This window comes from Callionymus lyra, chromosome 8 (assembly GCF_982586985.1).
Source record: "Callionymus lyra chromosome 8, fCalLyr1.hap1.1, whole genome shotgun sequence".
In the NCBI taxonomy this organism is placed as follows: Eukaryota; Metazoa; Chordata; class Actinopteri; order Syngnathiformes; family Callionymidae; genus Callionymus; species Callionymus lyra.
The window spans coordinates 15,505,367-15,533,129 of record NC_141825.1 but is presented as its reverse complement, the minus strand read 5'-3'; the positions used below and the strand labels follow the sequence as shown (position 1 = coordinate 15,533,129).

Genomic DNA, 27,763 nt, shown 5'->3' with positions numbered 1-27,763 from the left:
ACCCAAAGACTAGATGGATAGACTATTGTTGAATGTTTGGTTTCACAAGAGCATGACTGGTCTTTTCACGCGCTGTGAAAGATATGTTATTTAAATCAGTCCAGTCCAAGTGTTCTGGAACTAATCCAGTGAGTTAGAAATCATATTTATATGAAGGAAAATAGGGTGTTCATGGTCTGTAAAGTCTTTACAAATAACTATTACTTACTTACTTTAAATCACCACTTATATGAAAACCCAACTTTCCTGACTTACTCACATGTTTCAAATGTTAAAGTCTTCCTCTCCAAGATGCAGTATGTCCCTTTGAAGTTGTAGCCTTATAACTTCATACATTATAATATATATATATATATTTCTCCACCATCTGAAATTTCGGCTAACGTGAGGATTGAGATTATAACATTGTGAGGTTATGACGTAATAATGGCCTTCACTCCTCAAATAAATCTGAAATAAAACCCACTTTGTTTATACAACAAGTCTCTTGGAGGCGGAGTCTTCCAGGTTTGATGACACATGCAGACCAACCTTGATGCTTGACCAATTACAGCAGAGTGGGTGTGGTTGGAGTGAGGTAGGGCTTTAGCACATTTTCTAATGTAAATATTCCAATGAAAAGAGTTTTGTACAGACACATACTGATGAGTACAATAGAGGTCCAAGATCAATTAAGAGGCACTCAAATCACCAAACTAGTTGCCATTTTTTGTCTCGGTCTTATGAAGAATAATTGTTTCTGTGATAGGGCTTGAGCTGTTGTTTATTCTTGCTTGAGTGCAGCTATAATATATATTTATATATATGTGTGATGCATGCATGTTTGTAAAATCATAAATGACATGAATAGATTGAAAGTGTTTTATTATAAAAAAAACATTGTAAAAATACTTACAAGAAAAATAATAAATTATGGACAATATTTCCTTAATGAATTCAAACATGAAAAAATGTGTCTGTGACGAATTATGAATTACTGTGCATCTCTTCTTCCACCGTTTCTGTTACACCTTCACAACTTGTCCCGGCGACGTCACTGCTCCCTGCATCATAGACATATTTAGTTAACGCCTTGATATCATTTTTTTTCATTAACTTTTTTTTTTAACTTTTAAAATAGATTTTAGAGCTCACCTGAGTTAGTTTTATCTTCCCTTTTTTCTGTAAGGAAGATTCGCTGCATCATGAGTTTCTTTGTCGTACTACATGTGTAATTGAGCTGAACATTCTTTGCTTTCCCTGGAAGTAAACAAAAAATGAAGAATCACTTTACAAAATAAAAAGAAAAAACTTAAGCTTATGGTTGTGTAGATTGTACCATGAGATGAATCCTCTTCAAAGAGCACACAAGTCCCCAAAGCATCTTGAGAGAAAGAACAAAAAAAAAATATTAACCTTTTAAAAGTTGAGGTGTAAGATTTGTAAAGTTTTGTAACACATGTAAATACTGTATACAATCACCAATGGAAACGTATTAAAATTCTTCAAAATTAATAATGAGACAACACATATTTTAAATGTTTGAAAGGTATCTGAGAAGTATATGGAAAAGACAATTTGACCTTTTAAGGGAAGAGCATGTTTAAATTAAATACACTGCCCATTGCCAATACTGTTGAGGCATCGCATAGGTTTCTTACCTTCGTATTCTCCAGCGAACACATACTCTCCCACTTGCATCATCGGTGTTTCACTGTCAATGTCCTTTAACACAAAACAATTTTAGTCTTTTTAGCTGCTGATGTTGAGTCAGTAGATATTTATTTGCCTTCACCAGGAATATGGAAATGAAATTAAGATGTATTGATTTCCAAGTGAAATACAGCCACAGAACTTTCCTAAGTTGCTTTGGATGGCATTCAAACGCCTAGTTTTAACCAGTTGGAACAACCAAGGCCTGGATGTACGGATAAAGAGATGCAAAACTCACCAATATCTTACATGTTGTTGTGCCTTTGGCCAGAAAGTCGTTGTTTATGATTCCAGAGAGCTCCACTACAACGAGCTGTTCCTAAAACACAGAACACTTTAACATCCTATATGTTATACAGTCAGACAAACTTCAGAATTCAGAAGCAGGACAAGAGTTCCCACTTGAATGCAAAAAAAAGAAACGTTCAAAAGAAGAGAAACAAATCGAAGCCACATGACATCTCTTGTTTTGACTGCATGCTACGTTCTTATGACCACGGTGGCTAACTAGTTAGCATCACAAACACAGAAGCTTTGACATATTTATTGAAATTAAAGACGTACTTCCTCCTCCCAGTCATCGTCCATGTTTATGAAGCCCTGAAAATGAAGAAAAGTATAGATATTTGTAACTGAAGTCCAGATAAACCGTCTCTCGTCACATTGTTTGAATTGACATGTGTACGGTGGCCGAGAGGTTGTCCGTTCACTTCTACCGCTTGCCAGTAAGTGTCGCTGTTGCTCAGTATAAACGACGTGCACTTGAGTAGTCTTTGATTCAAGTCCATCCTTCCTTTTGTCTTCGTTTCCAATTTGGTTTTGCAAAAAAAAATAAAGTTGTTTTCCTCATGCGATTAAAATGTACATTTACTTTATCTACCGTGAAATGTCTAACCCGAGACACATGTATTTAACTAAAAAAGGCATCTTAAAATAATGGAAAAGTAAATATAAATAAACACAATGATTCTGTTTCAGCAAATACATTTAACCAGGTTCTGGAAGAAAATAAAACGAGTTAAAAAAAAAAATGAAAAGGCGGAAACCCCCGACGCACAATGAAACTATTAACATGGTAACCACCTGCCTTTAATTGTGCGCTGCCACTATAACTGAACCTTTAGCTGGGTGTTCTTTTTATGCTGTGATTAGTAGCTATTAAAAAAAAGGCCTCCAAAGACGTAGAAGCAGTCAATTAGAGCCAAGATTATCGGTTGGGTGGTTGCTGCGTGCTGGAAACAATGGCCTACAAAATGGGGCCTTTACTACAAGGTGGTCATAATGTTATCAGTTTTTATTCCACAGGATTAGTAGTATATGAAATAGATGTATGGGTTATGGCGTATATGGTAGTTTTACTGGATTAACTATTATATTTACATTTTTTATATCAATTTGTGAATAAAAATGTATATAATTTGTTAACATAATGTTTTTTTTGAATTTGACAAAAATCATATAATGGGTCATATTAATGTAAAACTTTATATTCAGTGTGAATTCTACTTATTCATACTTTGTTTAAAAAAAAAGTTTTGATAAAATAGTGTACATTGGAAACATTGAATTTTATAATTGAATTATATAATGAATATCTATGTATTTACATCGTCGGTTCACCTCTCCATGTGTATTAACATACATGAATAGGCATGTCTGTGTTTTGCCATCTATAAATATTGACTACCTGTGGGCAAACTCCGCTAGATTGACATCATTAACAATCTCCTGCAGGAGGTCGTATCTGAGGTGATGAGACGAGATCAGATGAAATGAGACGACACACTTTATTGATCCCCAGGGTGGAAATTCATCTGTCAGAAGTGGAGGCAACAAAAATGAAATGAAGCAAACACATCAAACACACGCCAACTAAAAAAAGAAAAGGCCAAACGAGGAACACAAATGAATCTTGATCAAAGTGCGTCGCTGATGAAGAACTGAAGAAGCACAAGAGGAAACCATGAAGCTTTTTAGTTGTAACAAGGTGTCTTTTTTTCATCCTTCTGTGCTTACAACCTTAAGTGCGTTGATCCTTTTTTAAAAATATTTCTTTGTGCTCAAACTGAACAGGAGTGTCTTTGTTTTTCCCACTTATGAAAATCTATCTTAATACATTTTAGTAAAACATTTATCTTCAAGCATCTTTCCATCTAATTTCATGATGGTCTTTATTCTCATCTGAGAAGTTCCGAACACAGGGCAGGAGAACTCAATATGTCTGCTGATCGTGCAACAAATCCTAATTCTTGATCTTCTCTTGCCATTTTTTTTTAACATCCAAAATGGAAAGAAACATAAATATTTATGTCATTATTTAGACTTGACAGATCAATCTTAACATGAAAAATGATGTGAACATGTTTACGGAGCCTCGTCAATCCTGGTCATCTACATGTTTTCATTTAAATAATGGAATTGAAGTTGTGGGGTTTTTGGGGGGTTTATTAAATTATTGTAATACTAATGGTTATGGGTCAAAGTTGAGCTACAATAACCTTTACTTTACTTACAATGTTGAGTTTGTCAATGATTTTCTTCATCAAATATTTTTACCTAATGTTTATTTATTTATCTTTTCTTAATGTCTTATCTTACTTATATATGTATTTAAGATTGCTAAATTTTTTATTTTTTTTCTTACTTATTCATAGTATTACAACGAATGCCATTGACACAGTTGAACACAGACAGCCATTATCTCTTCAAAAAATAGATGCAGGTTTAATTTTTTTTATTAAACTTCTACGCTTGTGTTTACCATTGTCAAACCAAAATAATATTTCATTCTCAACAGGACACTGCATTAAGTCGATTTTTTTTCCCAGACACGATAAATCCTCAATATCGCTTTCTGTAGATGATCAAGTATTTGGGATTTTGCAAGCTCAGCTTTTGTTATCGCCACGGTTTTGAGCAGTCAAGCGATCTTGTAAAGATTGTAGATGTGTTAGAGCGCATTGTTTCGTACGTATTCGTATTTATATATCATGCAATGCTGCCTCCTCTTCTATAGGGAGAATGTGGTGCATGAAATGACAATTCTGATGATTGAAAATGCAAACCAAACAACGCTCGGCAGGTCCCAAGAGTGTCCAATGAAATTTTAAGGATGATAAGGCCCCCCTTCCACCTGACGCCTGCTTTCAGGCACCCCCTTTTCTAACAACTCGTCCCACTTATAACTAATCTCCATAATTCCTTCATTATACTTATTTTTTTTTGTTTCAGTTTATCTTCCAACAATACAATATTTAACGCACATTTTAAAAATATTTCCTCCTTCATTGTATTGTTATAATTTTCCTTTTTTTTAATCCAAACAGTATAACAGGCTAATGTATCATATTTATTATTTACTTTAGTTGCGATTGGTCATTTAACCTTTTTTTTTTTTTTTCTCGTAACACTATTCCCAGCGTCCCGTATCATCCGGGGTCAAAGATCAGGGAGAGCTGGAGGTCTGCAACCCCGATCTGTTTTTGAATTTATCATCTCGCTCGCTCCTCCATCCTTTAAAAATCATGACAGCTGCAATAAAAACATGATGTGTAATGTGATTCCTCCGGGTTAACTGCCATCCATCACTGTTTTCAAACGCCTATAATTAATTAGTTTCTGTTTTAAATATGCACATTTGCTGGATTGTGTTCAACCGAAGTCCAATGATGGAACCTGCAGTTTTAACAATTTGATTTTTACATGGATAATTGTTATCCGCTGAAATGTTAAAGAATGTAAGGGGCAATTTATCAAAAATGTGAATCTGTACTCGTAATATTAAAAATATAAAAAAAGTAAATTAAAAAACAGTTTTTGCTATTGTAATAAATTCATAAATATTATAAGCTTCTCTTACATTTATTTTATTATACAATGAAAATTAAAAAAAATAAATTGGTAGAACATCTGAGAGTTTAATTTCAAAAGCACAGAAGGTCAATGAAAAATATAAGACAAATAAATGTACTTTTTTTTTAAAGTGATCAATAATTTCAATGAATAAATACGTCTTTTATTTCAGATTGTCGATTTATGTTAATATATTTTTAAATGCTTCAAAAAAGCTGCAGTGTTTTAGGAAGCATGTACAACAATACACCAATATCAACGTCACAGGCCTGGCAGTGTCTCAGCTAGTAACAGTTCACAGTTAACTGGTAAAATATAATCTTTTACGCGTGAAATTTGACAAAAATATTACACCGATGTATTGTATTCAAACAAAACATTCATTCTTTTATCAATAATAGAATGAATGATGAGTAAGAAGAGCAATTGTTGTAAAATGTTATTTAATCTGGGAATGTAAATTGCTGAGGACTGTTTTCCTTATTTTATTTTAAATTTCTATCAGTTTATTGTATTTATTAATCCATTTTATATTAACACAAAACAAAAATATTTTTTCCAGCGGGTCCGACATTTACCCCCGAACTGACGAATCTGTGGCAGATCTGAGGCCGACAGCGCCTCCCGAAAATACCTGTTTAAATGTAAAGCAGGTCGACGCTGAATGTGCAAACGGGGGAAAATAATATTAAAAAAACATTTTGAATCAGCATTCCAGATTAGAGGGGGAGAGGGGTGTCTTACCCCCAACACCCCCCATCTCCATTTCTGGCCTATCATCTATCTCTGGACCATGGCGGGGTTGTCATGTCGACCAGCCCACAAGTTACTATGACAACGGCTCAAGGGGAAGCACTTGCTTGGGAGGTTATTGCCTCCTTGGGGATGCAAGATGGACAGCAAAGACAAAGACGGACAGACTGATGAGTGACAAATGGGGTGAAGGAAGACAGAGGTCAAGTCAAGAGTTTTCGAGGTGTCGATGTTTTCGGCAGCAAATAAACTTATGTAGAACCGGACACGGGGCGCAGAGTTCCCCGGGACCAGTTCCTTGACTCCTGTACATGATGTATTACAGTTCCTGCTCTGTGCCGCACCCCGGGGCGGAGTGGGGGTCTACAGAGGGAGGGAGTGACATTAAGGACCTGCAAAGGTGTCAGATGGGCCCCAGAGTTCGCCCCATATTTTGTCATATAAATGTCATAAAGACAGTTTGGAGTTGAGGAGATTTTGGCCCTCATTTGGCCAGGGGGGGTTTACCACATTGGATAATTGACCCATTAGCACTGACAGGGTAAATTGTTGAGAGGGCTAACTATATATTACAGTGTGAACAACAACCGCTGGCAAACACCTAAGGGCATCAGAATGTGTAAGGGTGAAGCCGGAGCATGTTTGTATATGCAGAACAGCGTGTGTGAATTATAAATGATTTACATAAGAGCTTTATTATGGATAAAATATTCAGTATCTGTATTTATCATCAGTCAAAGAGCAACTACTTCTTTCAACTCCTTTATCCAAGGAACAGAGTTTAAGGGGATTCGATTTTTATTTCTTTGCACTCAAACGCCTGTTTAGTTGTTGTTAAAATCTCAATTTATAAGCAATTATCATTTCACCAATATCCACCATTGCAATCACAATTGCTGTAACATTAAACAGTCACAGGAACACAATTTTCTCCTCACGCCTCATTGATTTATTAAAATATCATATACAAAATATATATTTAGTGTTTTGGGTTTTGTATCTCCAGAAAATGATACTCTAAATGATGAAAAGGTAGATAAGGTGTCACTGAATTATTTTTTATCACCGCGTCACAACATGACAATGAAACTGAATTAAATATCAGGACGTGGTATCAAAACAATTTAAAATTACATTTTTTTGTGCACAAAAAGGTGTCTTTATGTGACTGGTTAGATGTTTGGCTACAAAAATGCATGAATGTTTACTCCCACACACACACACACACACACACACACACACACACACACACACGCACACTTTGGCGTTCAATGTCTTTGCAGGTTTTAAATGATCAAACATATCATCCAAACGTGATGATGTTGTTGATGATGATAGTGATGTTGATGATGATGATGATAAATAAATGAAAATAAATGAAATCATGAGTGAACTGAATGTGTTTGTGTGTGTGTTTGTATACATTGATAGTTATATGTATGTGTGTGTGCCTGTGTGTGTATGTGTTATAGACATACCTCTACAAATCATATATATATTTTTTACGTTTAAGAAAATCAGCCTCTGCTTACTGTTAACAATATAAAATTAATCACGTGATCTTCCCTTTATATTCAACATTTTCTCTCCGTTCTATTTATGATATTAAACTTTTGTTTTTTATTAAAATTCAAAAGCTTTTAAAAAAAAATAAAAAAAATAAAAGAAGCCGTAACGAGAGAAAAAATAATGATATAAACGAGGGTAAAAAATGAAATAAAGCAGTCTCCATACAAGGAGGATCGACAGATTGCACATCGAGCATTAAAATCACAATAGTATTATCATAACAATGGAGGCGAGTTGCGTGGATGGACGGCTTTAGAATAATGCAAGAAGTCATCTTGAGGGAAACATCAGGATGGACAGAAAACCTATACGTTCATTTGTTTTGTTCACAAACTAGCAATATGGAATAATTCTTGTTGACCTGAAACTTAATGTTGAACTATCTCCACGTTTGCATGGAATACATTAACGACACGTTTCCTTATTTATTTGTTATCGATCCCAACGTATCGAGGGCGACGTAATGATATAATATCCCTCTGCATAAATCGATATTTTTAATGAAGCTGTTCAAACGGAGACTCTTTGTTATTTATGTAACAGCACAATTGTGGTTTGAGGCGGAATAAATTAGATAGAATAATATTTAAAAACATCCTATATATATTTATTTTAAAGGGAAAAGGCCTCTGTGAACGCCCTGCTTTATTACGTCGAATTATTCGATCTTTTACGCGGAAATTATTTGACACGAAATACGGTATTCATCTTATTATTATATTTTTATTTAGTAAATATTTATTTTATATACTAAAGTCGCGACTGCGATTATTGTTTTTTAAAATATTTAAGCAAAAACTATCGTTAGGAATGAAACTCTTGCGATATTTGACGAAAAAAAATATACATATTTTCATGTCGCTATTCTTACTTTTTTTTTTTACTCAAGATTCTCGCCCTTGTCTTCTTCGTGTCCCCTCCCTCTCTCTCTCTCTCTCCCCCTCCCTCTCTCTCTTCCTCTCTCTCGCGGAATCCTATTGATCCAAACGGGCTAATTAGCGGTGTCTGCGCAATTACGCACATGCGCACTGGGCGTAATCTCAGCCATTTTTTGAAGGGAAAACTAATTAGCAGGAATAAAGAGCCAAGTGTTTTTGCCCCCACAGTGATCAGAACTCATTCTACCTCCGGAGCTCCAGCACAAGCCCCTCCGTCCCCCTCCATCTCGTGTTTACTACGCCATCTATGTAGCTTTAAATTACACTGTTGTTTGCTAACAACTCGGACCCTCTCCGCTGCTGCTGCTCCCTCTCTCCTTCTCTCTCTCCACCGCTTTTTTTTTCCTCTCTCCGGTTTAAAAAAAAGAAATCGGATCTTCCGCCCCCCCCGAAAAAAAGGAATGCGTGTGCTCTCGATTGTTTTGTGGACTACTACACGTTCGGCGCACGGAGCTTTGGACCAGAGCCGCAGCGGAAATGTAAGTGTGCCGTTTGTTTACGATGTTGACTGGAGGCAGGCGGGCGGTGATCGGTGCTGCTGCCTTTTTTAAAAAAGAGTAAAAAAAAACAAAACCTACCGTGTTGTGTGGTCACCTGTAACGAGGTCGCGTTTTTTTCCGGATTGTAGTTCAGTTTATTTTTTTGCTGCAGTCCCAGTGTAAACAAAAGGCTGAAGTAGTCCGGAGTCGCTGGACAACAGTTGCGAGAAAGTCTCAGGCGAGCCCGGTGCACCTAAAAAGTAAAAAGAACGGGCGAGTCGAGCTTCCAAAAAAAAAAAAAATCCATTGCGAAAATATTTTTACACCCCAAAAAAAAAAAAAAGTCTCTTCAGAAACCCATGTCCTCCTTTCTCCTTCACCCTTGTCTCCCCTCTCTCTCTCTCCCCCTCTCTCTCGTAGCACCTACACCCCAAAATAAATAGGGGTTCACTCTTATATACTTCTTCTTATATATACGCTTAAACTGTATGTATTTTTCAATTAACACATAATCCAAGCGAGATTAAATTGGCAATATTAGATTCCGACTGGATGCACACACTCTTTAATATCCTCACACACACACACCTTAAATTATGGTTTCCCGTACACTTGTGATCAATAGAGAGCCAGGAATGCTTGTATAAATAGTTGCGTTGCCGATAGAGCTGGTGTTATTGATCGCACTGTAAATGAAAATCTTTATCAGATTAGAGAGTGTTCTCAGCTGTCGGGGGCTGGCAGGGCTCAGCCCCCTTCCTTCACTGCTGTCCCATGGAACGCCGGACAGCTGCAGTGGGCAAGGGTCTGTGGCCTGTGACATAAACACAGTACATTAAAGCACTATCAGAGTGTCGATGTGGGCCATATATCTTTGAGCTGCAGAGTGGGGGAGAGGGTGGCTGCAGGACCCACTCAGGGTGCTCAAGGAAAAAAAGGTGGGGGGTTGGTTGGAGGAAAAAAAAAGGTGGAAGGGTGCGTTGAGGTTGCTTCTTTAATTTAAAAAAAAAAAAAGAAAAAAAAAAAGGGTCAGTAATTAGATGAACTGACACATATATCTCTCCTGGGGTTTCAAGGCCGGATTTTAAAGAATTCATGCCTGTCTTTTAGTAAATATATATTCCTGCCTTTTTAGTATCTATTGTAAGCAAATGTATTGACAGCAACTTATAATGACAAAAAGAAGTTAAAAAAAAAAGAATGGTATGGCGCATAAAACACCCGCACACAATACCACTAGCCTACAATTGTTGAGTTGAACGTTGTAGTCACAGGAATGACAAATGGCGTCACCATGAATAGTAAGAGGTTCGCCTCTTTGGGTGATTACGGGGAAAACATGAACGCTGAAATGGAACCTCCCCAGATACAAGCTTCATGATCGCGATGCCTATTGTTTGAGGCTCTGCATCATTACGGTGGTGCGACAATGAATACGTTTTTTTAACAACAATGAGGTTCTATTTTAGCCTGGGATTAGGATTTTGTATTGTTTTTAGTTTTTTTTGTTGCCAGGTGTCTCTTTAAAGAAGCGTAATCTCGGATGGTGGCGAAATGTTTATCCCTAAAGTCAAAGTTGACCCTTGAACTCAGCCCACATTGGCTCCCTTTTCACCTTATTGTAGAAACGGCTCTTATCTAAGTTGAAGAAAGTGAAATGAACCTGCCAAGGGAACTGGTCTTCTTAATGAAGGACCTCTCATTTATTCTTTACTTAACACATCTGTAGCGTATGCATGACCAAAGAAGTGGACCGACGCACACTGGCTTTGGAAAAGTGTTTTATCCGCCTCTATCTCGAGTGTGGTAATTTAGTGGAAGCCCTTTAGCTCGAGCGTTCAGTTCTTTATTTAATCCTATCCCCCAAGGAATATTATAGACCTCCTGCGTAGCCTTTACCCACATTCCTCTACCTAGTTTAGCGCTCATACTATTGATTTTCCCATTAAGGCCTAACGCCTAACCCCTCAGTAACCAGCCTTTCCCGTTGCACCCTCGGAAATCTGTATTGAACAGATGCTATCCAGGGACTACAATCAATGGTCTCTGCTGTTATGCAATGTTATTTACATGACTCATATTTTATTCTCTTTTTTTTTTCTTTCCCCCTTCTGTCTCTCTTGTCGCTTCCTATCCTTCTTTCTTTTTTTACAGGTGGGGTGATGATGCGTGCCTGCTGTAGTCTCCGGTATGGACAGCGGTGAGGGAGGAGGAGGAGGGGATGGAGGGGGAGGAGAGGAGAGAGATGCTGACCTCAGTCTCCAGGCTTTATCTCTTCCTTTCCTGACCCATGCGGTCGTTTCAGAGCAAGGGTCATCCTCTCATACCTCAGCCGTGGCCCCTGCCAAAGAGCCCCTGACCCTGCCACAGCAGGAGGAGGAGGAGGCAACAGAGGGGTCCCAGGCTCGAGGGGAGACCGACGACGGAGAGGAGCTGCCGGGCAGCGATCACCATCAGCGTAACCAAGAAAACAAAGTGTGTCAAGAGCAGGGAATGGACACGGACTTTGGGGGAGGACTTTTGTCAGGGCGAAAAGAAGTTGGGGAGGCGCAGCTTAATGCGGGGAAAGCATTAGAACCAGGCCTTCCTCTCGACACCGCGTCCAGCAGCGTTGGAGAAGAGGAGGAGGAGGAAGGGGAAGAGGCCATCTCAAACCAAAGCCAAACCAAATCCAAATGTTATTTATTACCTCATCAGAGCCAGCAAAGCTCTTCTTCCAGCACTGCAAAGGCCAGTGGCACCCTCAACAGCAAAACAGCCGCCTCCCCAAAGCCCTCCCCTTTTCTTTCCACCTCTCCAAAGCACTTCAATTGTCCATCCTTTTCTTCAGTCATGCTGAGTGAAGGAGAGGCAAAATACATTATGGGGGATCAGGGGTTGATATCTGGGTCTCCCAAGAGCTTTAAATCCCAGCAGCCAGCGCCGGCACTTCCACCGGCAGACGCAGAGCCTTCCTGTACACCTGCTGAGGAGGACGGGACAGCAGGGGTTCTTCACTCTTCCATTTCCAACGGAGATGGTGCCAAAGCTCCAGAACCAAATGAAGGCCAACTCGACACGGACGTGGATGACGACCGCGACAAAGAGGGGGAACCTAAAGATTCTGTCTTTAAAAACTTCAACCAAGAACTCTCGCCTAATTCACTGACCAGTCAAATGACTATAATGCACTCGCGCAATTCCTGCAAGACACTGAAATGCCCAAAGTGCAACTGGCACTATAAGTCCCAGCATACACTTCAGCTCCACATGAAAGAAAAACATCCAGAGAACGGAGGGCAGTGTGTGTGTGGGGTCCCCGGGGGGAAGTGTGTGTGTGGCAGCGCAACACGTGGTGTGTGTGGGTATTGCAGTTCAGGAAAACCCCATCCTCGCTTGGCCCGTGGGGAGACATACGCCTGTGGCTACAAGCCTTACCGCTGTGAGGTCTGTGACTATGCTACCTCTTCAAAAGGCAACCTCAGCATACACATGCAGTCGGATAAACACCTTAATAACGTTCAGAACGGGGGACACGCCAACAGCCAGATACACACCGCTCACGTAGCGAACAACAACAACAACAGCAGCGGCGGCGGCGGCGGCGGCGGCTCATCGAACGGTCACACTTTGGATGAAGCGGCGTACAAGCTTCCACTCTCTTCATCCACTCCAGCAGCCCTGCCCGTCAAGTCCACGCCACCCTTGCAGGCCCACTCCCACGGAAAAAGGTGGCGATGCGACGTCTGCGACTACGAGACGAGCATCGCTCGAAACCTGCGTATACACACCACCAGCGAGAAACACACGCACAACATGCTACGCTTGCAGAGAGGATACTACCTTTCCCATTGTCGAAGCCTCGCTCCGCAGCTAAAACATCTTCAGAACTCTGGTAAGAACACCTTTCTTTGTACTTTATTTTTCAAAATAGGCAAAATCATTCAGGATGTTTTTTTTTTTTTCCCTTTCAGGTACGGAGCTGTCACTGAATATGCGACTCACCGGCCAAACAACCACAGAACAGTCGGTCACCCTAGGAGCGACCCTTACGCCTTCCCCCTCCCCCTCGCCCTCCCCTCCTCCAGTGCCATCTTTATCCCCGACCGAACAGCTCTCCCATGCCGTGTTCCAGTGTTTAGTCTGTTCCTGCTTCTCGACAGACGGCTTGGAGTCAATAGAGCAGCATGTTAACACGCCGCGCTCTCTGCCGCAGTCGGAGTGGTGCTCCCTCGTTGCCGGCGGATGCCACTGCAGGCTGTGTGGCTACACCACCCCGCTGAGGGCTAACTTCTCGCTGCACTGCCAGACCGATAGACACCGCACCAGATACCAGCTCGCCGCTCATCTTCAGGAGGGAGGCGACAGAGGTCTAGAGGGCTCCGCCATCATTGCCAAAGGAAATCCGGTCCAGCTGCGGTGCAACCTGTGCGACTATATAACCAGCAGTTTTGAGAAGCTGAGAGGACATTCCCACAGTTCCCACCATGAGGCCAGTGTCAGAGTATATAGAGTGAGTATAGAGAAATTACAAAAAAAAATAACAAATGAGACATGTATTCATCAGGTAAAGCGTATTAAGTGCAATCCTATTATTTATACTCTTATCAAGTCTTAATGTTGTTCTCCAATAATTGCTAAATAACTAGCATGCTTGATGAAAAACATTAAAAATATGTATTTTTTTCCGCCATGTTTCTCTATATTTAAAAACTAAATAAGAGCTTGCACTTTAACCCAATTATTCAATTTATTTTATTTTGTACGGACGCCTCAAAAGATTTGAACACTGATTTCTAAAAATAATGGCATGTTTAATAGCAGAAGAAGGTTTTTTTATGTTGTATTTTAATATCCAAACATCTCCAGAGAAGATGTTATTTTTAAGGTTTTTTGAAATTCAGGTGTTTCCATTAGTGCCTATTTTTAAAATGCATTGCTTTAAAGGGGTAATGGTAACACAGCTACATGCGTATATAAAAAGCTAGACAGTAGAATTATACATTGTTTTATACTAACAATTTTTCCCATTTGTAAGTAAGGATTTAAAAGATAAGGGGATGGAACTAATGTTTGATTCTTTTCTCTTTTCCTCCCCAAGTTTCTGCAGCAGTATGACGGCGAAGTGGACGGAGGGTCGTGGTTATTCCACTGCCTCTTGTGTAACCACTCGTCCTCTTCGAAGCTTCAGGTTCTGAAGCACAGTCAAACCCCGACACACCAGCAGAGAGAGGCGCTCCTCCAATTACAGCCGATGGACGGAGAGGAGCTGGCTGCCATTTTTACCATCAGGAAGAGTCAAGACGGCGTCACAGGTGAGAAGATGAATGGTCGTGTATATTTCACGCCGCACGTGCTCGCTGTCAGTGGAGTGCGGCAGCGGCCAATTGAGATGAAAAGTGTGAGAAAATGAGTAATGGCTGTGGCTGCGATATTGATCACGTAAATTGATTAGTCAATACACATTCTTGTTATATCCCCAATCACCCTTGACAACAGCTAACTAGCACCTGCTAATCAATGGCTCAATACAAATCCTCAGGACAAGAAGACGAGGAGCGGTTGTGGGGGGGGGGGTGCACGGGTGGGCTTCACTCTTCTGGCAGTTTTATGTTGTGCTAGGTGTGTGAACTGTCACTTCTGCTGGCTGAACATTAGCTTGACACACTTCTAAATTAACTCCATCGCGCAATTTGTCCGGAGCCGGATTAAGACTTATCGAGGTGAACTGATGAGTTGTAAGTCCACATTACCACTACTCCACCTCTGAGGGGGGAAACTAATGGGGAATCAATACTGGATCGATACGCTATTGATAAAAGCAAGAGGAAAAGAAGTGCACTCCACAGGCTGCTTCAGAGAAGGATAGAAAAGTCCCGGTGTTTTAATAGGTTGTGATTGTCTGTGCGTGAATAATAACACGGTCTCCTATGTCCTAGATGAGCTCATTGAAGATATGGAAATGCCCTGTAAGACAACACCAGGTCTTCTTGACCATGCCAAAGACAAGTTGGGAGTACAGCCGATCTCTCGGGAGTCAGGTAACAACATTATGGAAGACCTTTTCTCTTTTTTTAGCTGTCCATTTGTAGTTTAGTTTCTGCCGATCAGCCTGAAGCAAGGTGTCACAACTGTTATTGCACTTAGTCTGAAATCCAACAGCGAGAGCAGGGATTGTTTTGGCACTTTCGCAACCTCCTAGATGGAGTGAAAATGAATGCAACTCAACGGCATCTGCTATTTTCAGATGCGCTGAAAAATGATAAAAGCAGATGATGAAATTCACCTGCACATCTTGAAGACTACTCCCGTTTCTCAGGCATTCATGAATGCCTTCTTTTGTTGAGCGAATCAGCACTGTTGAGATAATGTACTCTTGGCTTTTCTGGCCATGAATAACACACCGTATACCCATAAAAATGAGATGAACTGAAGACCTCTTCAGGTTTTAACCTCTTAGCCTGATGTCAACGTGGTTTTCCAACAAGATTCAGTAAAGTCTACAGAAAGTGAATCTTATTAATGAGACATGAAAAATTCAGCGTCGAAAGCTTCTGGGGTTCTTTTTTCCAGGCGATTCTATGGCGACGGAGAAGGAGAAGAAGTGCTCGACAAAGCGTCCATTACACGATGATACTGAAACTGAAACCAAACGGGCCAGAACACACCAGCAAAACGAGAACCAGCAGGTAAGCCAAGGAGGACTATGTACGGTGTCTGTGTCCTACTGCATTAGTTTATAATAACTAATCTAATCATCTTAGCTGCGACAGCCGGTTCATATTTAGAATTAATAATTATGTACATTCATTAATGTTACAGGACTTTATGTTAAGCTGTGTATAACCGAATATATCCAAGCTATTCTTTTGTACCCATTGTGTATCCTTTGCTTATCATTAATCATCCCCTCTGCAATTTAGCAACACCTCAGTCCGGTGATTAATTGGCTGACCAAAATAACTAATCTCGTTTTTTTTCTCCAAATTAAGACCTCATTTTCAGGCTTTTCCTGCAACCTGTCTCAATGTTTTTGCTTCTCTCCTCCAGACTGTCCAGTGCCCCTTGTGCCAAGTGAAGGTCCAATACCCACAGCTGCGGCAGCATCTCACGCACATCCACAGTGTAGCGCAGGATTGTGTTGACAAACTCATCAGCGTGGTGAGTGTATGCAAGTGTGTATTTGTTTTTTATGTGTTCTTTTTTTTTTCTGAAAAGCCAAAGAAAATGATAAGGCAACGAGATGTGGGGGTGAGAGGGGAGGCGAAATGTAGGGAGACAATTCCATTAAGAAGGCACCAGAGAGAAAGGCAGCGCTTTTTTTAATGCATGTTTAAGTAGCTACTCGCTATCATCTTTGATGCAGCCGTGCATTCTCTGTGTATGTGTCTTTTAGAGTGGTTTGACCGAATGAGTGAGGGAAAAGCCAGTCTTTCTATAATGCATGTTTAAGTAGCCCTCTATTACCAGAAGTGCAGTCAAGCTAAAAAGGGGCCCCCATGCTTTTTACTGTGTCTCTCCAACTAACAAAGACTGGTCATCTATCCACATCACCATCCTCCATCTCCCTGGCCCATATGCTAAGTGGCCTTTGTCTCTTGCTCTCTTTGCCTCCACTTCACCGACTGCTTTTCACCCTTTTTCCCCTCAGCCTTCCCTCCCTCCCCCCTCCAGCTACACTTATATATTCCTATTCTACAATCTCTCCTCCCTTCCTGTCTTTTAATTTCTGATGTTGCCCCCTCTCTCTCTCTCTCACTCTGTCGCTCTCTCCTTCTCCAAGACAGCCTTTTTTGTCACTGCCCATTGCATCTTCCCTCCCAGTCCCTGCTCTCACTTTTTCATTTTCTTCACCCCTTTTCCCCCACCAACCTTCATCATCTTCCCTCCCCCCCCCCCACTACACCTCCCTCACTCTCTCTGATAGTAATTGAGGTTCATTAATTCAGACTGAGGTGATGATGGCCATTATGTACCTTGCTTTCCAATTACGCTTTCTAGATTAAGCCTGACCTTCAGTTTTCTCTGCAGCCTGTGCATACGTGTGTGTGTGTGTGTGTGTGTGTTTGGGGTTGGTTGTTCCTTCTTTCTTTCATGTGGAGCGGTTAAGCAGAAAAAAAAGTCTTGTCATTTAAATCTCATCTTTGGCTGTCCATCCTCTCCTAAGGGTACCTAGCTGTTCATGTAGATAGAGCACTTGCTCTCGGTGCTCGGAGCTGTGGAGATGGAGGTTGGCTATATGAAGAATGATTCTGAATAAATTCATTATTCAGCCCACTAAAGTTTTATTAAACCCCTGGGGCTTGCGGGAGGGTGTCGTTGGAGCTGAAGGGCAAACCAACCCATCTCCGCTGCGTTTCTCTTATTACCAAGTTGACGTGGCTTGCTTCATATGTTGCCATGCATGCAGGGACAGGGGTGTAGCAATACTCTCGTTTAACATTTTAATGTTTTATGACATTAGGACAGGCAAGAACACACATTGTGATAATTGCTTTCTATTATACAGTGCAATCACAATGTTTTATTCATAACAATTGTGAATCACGCGGTAAGATTACCTAAAACTGCTGAGTTGAGGAAAATATATATTTTGTACGAAGAAGATATTCAGCTAAATGCTTTTTTTTTATTTTTAGGTAAAACCCCCACCAGACGAGCAGCAGCACCTGGAGACTGAGCAACAAACTGATGTAAATGAGGACGACTCTCAGAGAAATGAAATGATAAAGACTGAAAAGGAAGACGCGCCGATCAACAGCCTGACTTTGAACACAAAAGGTTGGTGGATGGTATATATTTATTAAACTGGTGTGGTTAATGTTTGAGCTCGGTTAATCTGGTGTCACATCTTTTCATTGTCTATCTACACTTCATATTTTAGGGGAGAAAGCAGATGGAGATGTAGTCCCACCCAAAGATGTCACAGCTCTGCTTACACCACCCCTCGAGGAAAATGCTGGTCACCCTTCAAATGAAAGACCGGCACCTCAATCCCCGACTCAGACCCCTCCTTCCTCACCCCCAACTTCCCCTCCAAGTGATCCTCCTCCCCATTCTGATCGCCATGGTTACCGGTTTCGTTGCAGCAGGTGCAGCCTTGCGTTTCCTACTCAGGAGAAGCTCCAGCTGCATTGGCAGTACCATGCCATGAGGGCGGCGACAGAGTGTCCTCTCTGTTCTAGACAGTGTCGCAGTCAGGAGGCCCTGCAGAGACACATCCAAAACACCCATTCACAGATGGACACACAGGGTCAGAGTTTGTCCTTACCGTCTGAAAATGGTCTGAACCAAGAGAATAATTCAAGTCCACATGACCTTAGCTTATCACCTGAGGTGGGTCAAGAAGCAGGAGTAGAAGATGACGAAGGAATGGAGGAAGAAGCTGGCTCAGAAGGCAAGGAGGAACAAGAAGAAATAAAAGAATGTGGCTTAGCTGGTGGGAAGGAGACCGCTCTGGACAGTTTAATTGAAGCAGAAAAGGGGTTACAAATAGAGTCAACCACTGAACCTTGTATCGCTTCTGTTGTGAAAAAGGGTTCTAATCCAACCATGGATCGCTATCTTGATCCATCAAGGCCCTACAAGTGTACCATATGTTCTGAATCCTTTACTCAGAAAACAATTCTTCTTGTTCACTACAACTCTGTATCCCACCTTCACAGAGCCAGACGAGCTCTGCAAGAGTCGAGCACGGGTGTTTCAGCACCTGAGACCCCTCGTGGCCCAGACCCCCGACCTTACCGGTGCAAATTGTGTGGAGTGGGTTACAGTCAAAGTTCCACTCTGGACATACATTTACGATCAGTCCTTCACCAAACAAGAGCGCGGGCCTCCCAGAACCCTACTACTCAGATTTCTGGAATAGCTCCTACTAATGCTTCTTCTGTGACTCAAAAGATGACCAGTAGCGATGAGCGATCCAAGTATCCAACTTCAACCAAGAAGCAGGATGCGTCAACCCATTCAATGTCTTCACTAACTGGATTTGGCAAAAACGGTGAACATCTGAATGGCAAAGCAAAGGTGGCGGAACTGATAGCATCCAGAAACCAGCTAATGCTGCTACAACAGCAACATTTAGCACAGGCACAGGCCCAGGCACAAGCTCAATTACAACACAATGCCCTGCTCCAGTCTCAAATACTGCAGCACCTTCCAATCGGGGCAGAAAACCTTCTGCAGCAATTGAATTTAGGACCAGACAACCTGCTTGCGCTGCAACAACAGCTACTTCTACCATTTTACTTATCTGGAGACATGACGCCTAATTCTGATTCCTCTTTAAATGTACCAGAACTTGGCAAGTTGGAGCTTGGTAAAACAACAATGGCAGAAGATGTCAAAACAAAGGCAAAATGTCATCCCCAACATGAGGTCGATGCAAAACAAATGACAGAAAAAGTGGAAAATGCCAACAATGTCTCTCCTAATCAGAAGGAGGCTAAACCCAGTTCTGGTTCAGGGGATGGAAAAGAGGAAATGCTTGATAAGAGTATGATTCAAACTGAGATCACAGCTACTTCAACAAATGGAATTCCGTGCCCTCCTCCCAGAGTGCCCTTCGCTGCTGTGAATGGAGAATCTCTTCGAGCTTTGTTGCAGAGTTATGGCTATGAGTTAGCGCTGCAGTATATACAGAACAGACATAGACACCAGCAGCAAATGCCAAGACAGGAGAAAAGTGAGAGATCTATTATTCACAACATGGAGTATAACTCAGAGGAGGAAAAAGAAAAGTTGAAAGGATTACTGATGGAACAATCTGAGCTGTTTGAAAAGGACAGTGAACAGAAAAAATCTCAACAGGATGAAGGCAGCCCCTCACAAAAGCAGAACAGTGAACAGGATGTACTGTCCCACAAAAAGAAAGGATGTTGTAAGAATGGTGAAAAGTGTAAGGAATGTGGCAAGTTTTTTTCCGATGCTATGATTTTGAAAAGCCATCAAGAGTACTTTCACAGGGCCTTGTTTCCAACTGCAGCACTGGAGAGATTCTCCAAAGAATACAGGCTACAGTATGACCAAATGTACCCCCTTGGAAACTCAAACAACAAACTTTCAACTCCCACTAGCCAACCCTCATGTGCATCCACAGCTGCAGAATCAGAACCAGTCGAAGATACTAAAGCCCAAGTGAAAACAAACACACAGATTCGTGCATCCTCTATTTCTGATGCATCGTACCCAATCGACAAATCTTCAGCCCAATCGCCTCCCTCTACACCTGAACCTCCACAATGTCCTAAACAGGAGGTTGACAATATGTGTGCAAGTTCTTCTTCCACTTCTCAGAACGCACCACAAATGAAGGCCTTGCCCCTTTCACTTCCCCAAATGCCGATGATCTCTCTTCCTATGCCCCAGCTACAAATTCCTCAACTACCTTTAGCAAATCTACCTTTTCCAATGGAGCTACCCTTTATTCCACCTGTTGTGATGCAGTCCATGGCTCTCCAGTCTCAACCTTGGTTAGATTCAAGTATGAGTCCAGAACTTGCAAAACTTTTCCAGTCCCAACTTAACCCGGCCCTTTTGGGTCAACAGACCCAGATGAGTCAAGCTATGCTTCATCAGCAGCCCCAGCTCAGCCCTTCATTGCTAGGTCAGTCTCCACAGCTAAATCCTGCATTACTGAGTCAACCATCTCAACCAAGTCTTATCCAGTCTGGACACCAACCCCAAGTTAGCCCATCTATACCTGAACAACAGGGTAAACGGACCCGTACAAGGATATCTGAAGACCAGTTGACTGTTCTACGAAAAAATTTTGACATCAACAGCCTTCCTAGTGATGAAGAAATAAACAAAATGGCCATTGAATCTGGTTTGCCACTTAAAGTAATTAAACATTGGTTTCGGAATACCCTATTCAAAGAGCGACAACGGGACAAGGATTCACCCTACAATTTTAACAACCCGCCCACAACAGAGCTTGAGGAGTGTAGCGATGAAACGTCTCAAACTCAAAATGCGTCTGTTTCGCCAGCATCGCTTTCACCAGCTCTACCGACCAATTCAATTCAACAGGCCCAGATGGTAGATTTCCAGAGAGGAGAGCTTAATAGGGGCAGAAGGTCCTCTCGCACTCGCTTCACGGAGAAACAGTTGGAAACTTTACAGGATGTGTTTGAGGCAACCCCGTACCCTAGAGAAGAAGAATATGACAGGTTGTCTGCACTTCTGTCTCTTCCTAACCGGGTTATTGTTGTATGGTTCCAAAATGCCAGGCAGAGAGCCCGCAAAAGCCAGGATAGAGAGGCTGATGATGACTCTGAGGGAAAAAAACAGTACGACTGCAGTCAAAATCGGAAAAACGACGGCTACAAAAATGATGACGGTAATGCTGATAACAGCTGTGGAGATGATGGACACAATGACTCAAACAATGAGAATTCAATGGATCTAACATATGAGTATTATACTCATGCAGAGTCCCCTGCTCCTGATTCTTCACAGTGTGCAGAAAGTTCTCTAACTGCCAGAGAGGAAAGCTTTCATGTTAAAAAGAAGCAAGAAAGTAAAGTAAGCTCACCAAATAACAAAACCCCCACTGAAACAAAAAATGCTAAGATTCCGGAAACGGCAAAAAAGGAGCATAAGGAATCCCCGCCAGTCTCGAGGCACGATCCTGTTTCTCAAACATCTCATGAAAGTACACCCACCAAAAACAAGTCTCACTCCTCATACCCACAAAACACGGTTCCTAAGATCAAGTCAGTTTCAAATGCCAGCCTTGGGCTTATGCATAGTCCTCCAGCTGATCCTGTTGTCGAAAAACCAGCAGATATATCACCCAGTCTACCTACTGCAGTTGAGTCTGAAACGAACCATGGTTGGCAATCCGGAGTTCCCTCTGAAGGTCATCTACAACCCCAACATAAACCTGCAAACCGGGCTCAATTTCAATGCAGTCTCTGTCCAATGTCACTCACAACGTTTCAACATTGGCAGGAACATCAGACCAGACATCTGCTGGCGGCTCAGTCCCAAGTTCAACTTCTCCATTCTGGCTTTACTGATCGAACTATGCCTTATATGATGCTTCACCCCAACCATTCTCTTATGGCTAGCCAAATGCTCTCTGGTGCTATCTCCCAGATGAACCCTAATGCCACACATCCCTTTATTTCACAATTAAACAGTATGCAATTGAAAAACTCACTTCCTGATCACTCAAGCAGCAACCTCACAAGCCTTTCTCAAGGATCCATGACGCCTATGAAGCAATGTCCCAAGGTGATGTCAGATATGAGCTTTGATCAAAGTTGTGCAAAAGAGGCAGAGGAAGAGCACCGTAGGGATAAACGCCAGAGAACAACAATCACGCCAGAACAGCTGGAAGTGTTGTATCAGCGTTACAGCTTGGACTCTAACCCTACAAGAGGAGTGCTTGAGGGCATTGCACGAGACGTGGGCCTCACAAGACGAGTAGTTCAGGTACTTTGTCAAGTTATTTTTAAAGAAACAAATGAACATTTCTAAACTCTCTTTCTTGTTATTTCTTTACAGGTTTGGTTTCAAAATACAAGAGCCAGGGAGAGAAAAGGACAATTCCGGTCAATGGGACCAGGCTCCAGTTTCAGTTTGGGTTTGAACCATCTACGCTGTCCATTTTGTAGGGCTCTCTTTAAAGTCAAGAGCGCTCTTGATGCCCATATGAGGTCACGCCATTGGGCTGATGCCGAAAGAGCAGGCTTTAACTTGTCAATGGCTAATGGTCTGCATGGTCAGATTACAATGTCCATGTCCTCACCAATGGAAAGGCCAAGTCCATCGGTTTCCTGCAACCTAAACTCAAGTTACTTGAGCAACGAGTTGGCGATGAAGCCCACTGTGATGCCTTTTTCCTCTCCTGCCGATCTGAACAATGCTGAGGAGGAGGATGACTATGACGAGGAGGATGAGGAGGAGTTTCAGTCTGAGGAGGGAACCAGTATGGGGGATCAAGGGTGTCTAAGCCCAGAAGGTGCTGGAGGCCCGAGTGTGGATTGGGGTGATACACAGGCGATGCATCAACACCACCATCAGCAGCAGCAGCGCCAGAGGACACAGATGAGCCACTTCCAGGTCCTGCAGCTAAGAGATTTCTACCGAAGCCACCGTACACCTAACAGGCATGAGTGCGAGTCTCTTGGTCAAAAGCTGGGCCTACCTCACCGTGTCGTACAGGTAAAGCTTGGCCAAATCCCACATATCATGGAGAGCGTGTAATTAATACCTTCAATATTTTCAGGTGTGGTTCCAGAATGCCAGGGCCAAGGAGAAGAGGGCCAGGAGCATGACCTCAGATTCTGCAGAGAGAGAACAGGCCGAGCTGACTGCAGTGGCAGGGGAGAGGGACAGAGCTTAGAAGGACAGACTGGATTCACTTTGCTTTTCTATACATATTTCCAAAACTGTTTTTGCACCTCCTGTCAGCTTCTAGGCCAAGTGTCACACTTCGCTGCCAAACATGTTACCAGAACACCCCAAAGATAACAAGCCGTAGTGGCCCAAAGAGAACCTGTTTTAAGTAACAGAGTCTCTTAAACTACAAACTTTGTTCTTTTCATATTGTTACCAAACCTTGTCTGGTCTGTCCTTTCTTGTTGCAAAGAACTCCTCTCCCCTCTTTTTGTCCGATAACCTACTACAACCAAAAGCCACCTTGATGAAAAAAAAAACAACCAACCAAGAACACAAGAGGCCAAAGAGCATTCTCCAAGTATGTGACCTCACTGCCCAGCTAGACCTGCAGTCTACCTCTCAGTCTGCACGACAGACGTTGGGCCCTCCACCAGACAGTGCTAGATGACTAGCTGTGTAGCATGTAGTACCAGTCCCTTCGTGGCCGGGAAAAAAAAATTGTCAAAGAGATTTTAGTGTAAATAGAGAACTCCAAAAGATAAACTTGAAGAAGAAAAAAAACAAACAAACAGGGGAAAGAAACAGAATATCTTCAAATAGATTGAGGTATCTGCAAAGAGCTTTTGTAAAGACTGACTCAGATTCCAAAGCTCGTAACCAAAATTTTACACGTCTGTGAACTTTTGTTTTTCATTTTTGCTTTTAGTATCAAACTGCAGAGCTGACGTCTGTACGGTGAAAGGTGTGAACTGCAGCTGGCGTCAGTAAGCTGAAAACCAATAAACTGATCCAGCGCCAGACCGCAGCTTCACCCGCCACAAGCCAATGATGAGTCTTCTGTCGTACATGTACACATTCTATGTCCTCTTAGTTGACAATAGTCCAAATAGCACAGAAACATAAAGGTGGGTTTGTCTTGGAAAGGACAAACTATTTTTATAGCACTCAACCATTTTACTGTATATGGAAATTTTAACCAAACTCGAATTTACGTTGTGTGTGTTTAGTAATAGTTTTCCTAATATAAATCCTATGAATTGAGAATAACTGTCTTGCTTCGATATAATAGTGTCATGATTATGAAAAGATTATGACGGCTTTGATATGTTCAGGCAAGGACTCACTGCCTTTCTGTCCTACTTAAATATACCAATGGCTCACCAATGTTGTGTAATAAATATAAAGCTTTCTGTGCTCAGGTCCACAACGGAACATGGCTCCACTTCAAACCCGATCCCAACAAACCCCTGTTTTTGAAACGGAGGGACATGGTTTACCTTTGCATTACTCCCAAGACGTGTACAAAAACCACCTGTATTTAAAAGATCTGAGCTTTTCACCACCGAGTAATAGATTGTCACAAAAAACCTTATTGAAACTGAAGTGTTAAAATTGTGTGAGGGGTAAATGTACAGTATTTAGCTTTTGTATGGTTGACTCAAGACTTCATTGGATGTTTAAACAGCTTCACTTCCCTCCAAAAAGAAATGGAGCTACTGCTCGGAGCAGAAAAAAAACTATGTTATTGATGTTATTTTTGTACTCTTTAATTTATTCTCCCTCCCTATCTTTGTTCCTCGTTCTTGCTACCCTTCTCCCTGTGTTCATTTGCAACCGGTCCTTATTCTAACTGTAATAATAATAATATAACAATAATAGCTAAACAATAATTAATGCTTTAAGACAAATATCCAAAGACGTGAAAATACTTTAACCATGTGACCTACAAAAAGAAGCGCTACTGTTTACTTGACGATGTATTGCTGTTTTTAAAGAAGGAAAGAGTCCCTGTATCTAAGCTACTGTTTCTGCCTCTCAATAGCACACTGGAGACTGTAACCAAAACCCCAAACTAGAGCCATGGCAGTTTGTAACATAGCGGTTGAAGAGTTTTACTTCTCTTGAGAAATGTTGCCGTTTATTTATTTTTTAATTCTTTTTTTCTTTTTTTTTCTTTTTATGTTAAACCATAGTGTTGAACTCCAGCCCTTAAGGATGTCCAGTTTGCTGCTAATGTACTGTAGTTTCTAACAAAACTGTAGAAAAATGCATGCTCTGATCGCTTTACCACTAGGCTTTAATGACTACAAACTGTAATGATACCTGTGATGCTGTCGATTAACTGCTACTGTTATTCAGTCAAAACAAACGGGCATGTGGGGCTTAATTCCGTCGGATTATTTTTAATTGCCCGTAAATTGCTGAAAATTCCAGGAAGATAAATAAGACGTACTCCGCTTCCCCAAGTGATCGGATGCGCTCTCGGCTCATTGAAAACGAGTTAAGCCCCACGTCTCCTTCTGGTATGCTTTCCGTGCTGCATTGTCTCGAAAGTCCCGCGGACCAGCGTCGAAATACCCATCGCTTGGTCTCCAGGCGTAGATATTACAGCCAACTTTTCCAAAGGATGTGAACATTTTTATTTATTTATTTTTCCTCCTCAATTCAACCAATGTTTACGACAATACCAATGAACTTTTTTCGTCTGCGCAGAAATGTGCATTCCAAAAACCACAAAGGCAGTTTTTGTATACCAATTGCTTTAAAAATTTTCATTTCTCTTGTATTCTCTTTGTGACTGTAAGATGTACATATTGGGGGGTCCCCCATGGTGAAAGGACTCCGCCATCCTTATTGTAGGTAAAACTATTTTCTTTTTTCTGGATATGTTGTTGCCATAGTGATGACCAAAAAGATACCTGTGATGTGCACCTGTCCTTATGTCCTGCTCCAGTGGTTTAATGTGTCTCTATACTCTTCCTCATCCCCCTTTCTTCCCCCCCGATGGTGTGTTTTTTCTTCCTTACCCCTCCCGTACTCCACTGAGCTAAATAAAGTCTGCTTTGGTGCACGCTCCCGCCTCATCTCTTTGGTCTCCTCAGAATCCATTTTGTGCATTGCAATGGTGTCTGCCTGTTCCTTATTTTTCAGGTAGCATGTTTCGCTGTGGGGGGAGCTGGGGGGGGGGGCGTCTAGATATTTTTCTTTTTTTTATGTGCGTCGATGTGTATGCAATGCAGTATCGTGTCGAAGCTGATTGGTGAACGTAGCGGTGACCTCTGGGGTCACTTCATTAATTACATCTGTGACATTCAGCCAGATGAGTTTCCTTTGTGACTAAATGATATGATGAATATTAACGACCTCCGATGAATTACGCCGCGGCCGCCGCCGCCGCCGTCGCCGCTGCTGGTGATGATGACGATAATGTGTTTTACGACTCGGGGATGGGGGGAAGAAAATTGCACAGCGCAGCACATTTGCAACATTTTCAAATAACTACAGAGAAAGATTGGCAAAGAAGAGTTTATTTTATTGCTTTTTTTTTTTTTTTAAACTTTCGTGCCAAGGAATGTTTTCCCCCCCAGACGAGGGTTTTTTCCAGAGGAAGAGGTAATAGATGACAGAGATACACAGAAAACAGCAGAAAACCCAGAAGTGGTCTTTAGATGGTGGAACCTCACAGCTGATGATAGCCATCTTAAAAAGTCATCCTGATAAAAGTGATCCCCCACCATTTTTTTTTTCCTTCTCCCTGTCCTCCCCCCTCTTAATCAAATGAGCACTGTGCAGCTGGTGGGGTTGCAGCAAAGAGGGTACGAGTGTGTGTTGAGAGAAGGTGGTGTGGTGGACGAGGGGGTTTGGGGGGGGGCTTTGAGGGATGGCGTGAAATTATTGCCTGCTGGTGTATATGTGTCGCTGGGGGAAGTATGGTTGAGTAGGGGGTTGGGCCGGGGCTGTGGTGACGGAGGGGGTATAATGTCATTGCCTGCTGGTGTATCTGTAGTGGGGGCTCATTTAGATTTAGATTGGTTATGTGAGGAGAGAGCTGAAAGGCCAGCTCATGTTTATGCATGAATCCCAAAGCATGCGGCGGCGGCGGCGCTGGTGCAGCCCAGAGTTAAAGAGACAGAAGCCCAAATAAGATTCAGCCACAGCCTCTGCTTCTGACGATAAGGCGTCTGGCTCGTGACGTCGCTTCAATCACGCCACATCTGATGGTGGCGCTCGTAATGCACCGCGACTACTTAACCGTCCCCTTGTTCGTCGCCAAATATATGACGTTTATTTTGTTATCGGCTTCTGGTTTTTTTTTTTCCCCCTCGCCGACTTATTTTCCACGAGCTGACACAGAAATACGTGCGGCGCCGG

General features: G+C 41.8%; 2 protein-coding genes across 3 annotated transcripts; one reads left to right on the top strand and one right to left on the bottom strand.

The window, feature by feature from the left end:
• Nucleotides 1–847: 847 nt before the first annotated feature.
• Nucleotides 848–10,360, bottom strand: gtf3c6 (general transcription factor IIIC, polypeptide 6, alpha). 2 transcript variants are annotated; one of them, XM_087798229.1, is made up of 7 exons: nt 9,383–10,360; nt 2,257–2,292; nt 1,931–2,011; nt 1,641–1,704; nt 1,319–1,363; nt 1,135–1,239; nt 848–1,043 (listed from the first exon to the last, which is right to left on the bottom strand). In XM_087798229.1, exons 2-7 carry the CDS (start codon nt 2,278–2,280, stop codon nt 967–969), a joined length of 396 nt encoding a protein of 131 aa, XP_087654355.1. In that variant the 5' UTR covers nt 2,281–2,292; nt 9,383–10,360; the 3' UTR covers nt 848–966. The 2 variants fall into 2 exon arrangements, with proteins under 2 accessions (XP_087654355.1, XP_087654354.1); XM_087798228.1 differs by lacking the exon at nt 9,383–10,360 and having other exon boundaries at nt 2,257–2,841.
• LOC148073790 (zinc finger homeobox protein 3-like) lies at nt 8,810–26,462 on the top strand. The gene is made up of 11 exons (XM_087798220.1): nt 8,810–9,283; nt 11,438–13,157; nt 13,237–13,775; nt 14,364–14,577; nt 15,202–15,303; nt 15,836–15,951; nt 16,313–16,423; nt 17,902–18,043; nt 18,147–22,702; nt 22,775–23,434; nt 23,499–26,462. The coding sequence occupies exons 2-11, from the start codon at nt 11,474–11,476 to the stop codon at nt 23,613–23,615; spliced, it is 8,241 nt and encodes a 2,746-aa protein (XP_087654346.1). The 5' UTR covers nt 8,810–9,283; nt 11,438–11,473; the 3' UTR covers nt 23,616–26,462.
• The last annotated feature ends 1,301 nt before the right edge of the window (nt 26,463–27,763 follow it).

Bases quoted from the DNA above. Each gene is read 5' to 3' on its own strand.
- gtf3c6 (XM_087798229.1), bottom strand. From the start codon at position 2,280: ATGGACGATGACTGGGAGGAGGAA. The intron at 2,012-2,256 runs GTACGTCTTTAA...TCTGTGTTTTAG, and splicing joins ACGATGACTGGGAGGAGGAA to GAACAGCTCGTTGTAGTGGA. The intron at 1,240-1,318 runs GTACAATCTACA...GTTTACTTCCAG, and splicing joins TGAAGAGGATTCATCTCATG to GGAAAGCAAAGAATGTTCAG.
- LOC148073790 (XM_087798220.1), top strand. From the start codon at position 11,474: ATGGACAGCGGTGAGGGAGGAGGAGGAGGGGATGGAGGGGGAGGAGAG. The intron at 13,158-13,236 runs GTAAGAACACCT...TTTCCCTTTCAG, and splicing joins AAAACATCTTCAGAACTCTG to GTACGGAGCTGTCACTGAAT. The intron at 23,435-23,498 runs GTAAAGCTTGGC...CAATATTTTCAG, and splicing joins TACCTCACCGTGTCGTACAG to GTGTGGTTCCAGAATGCCAG.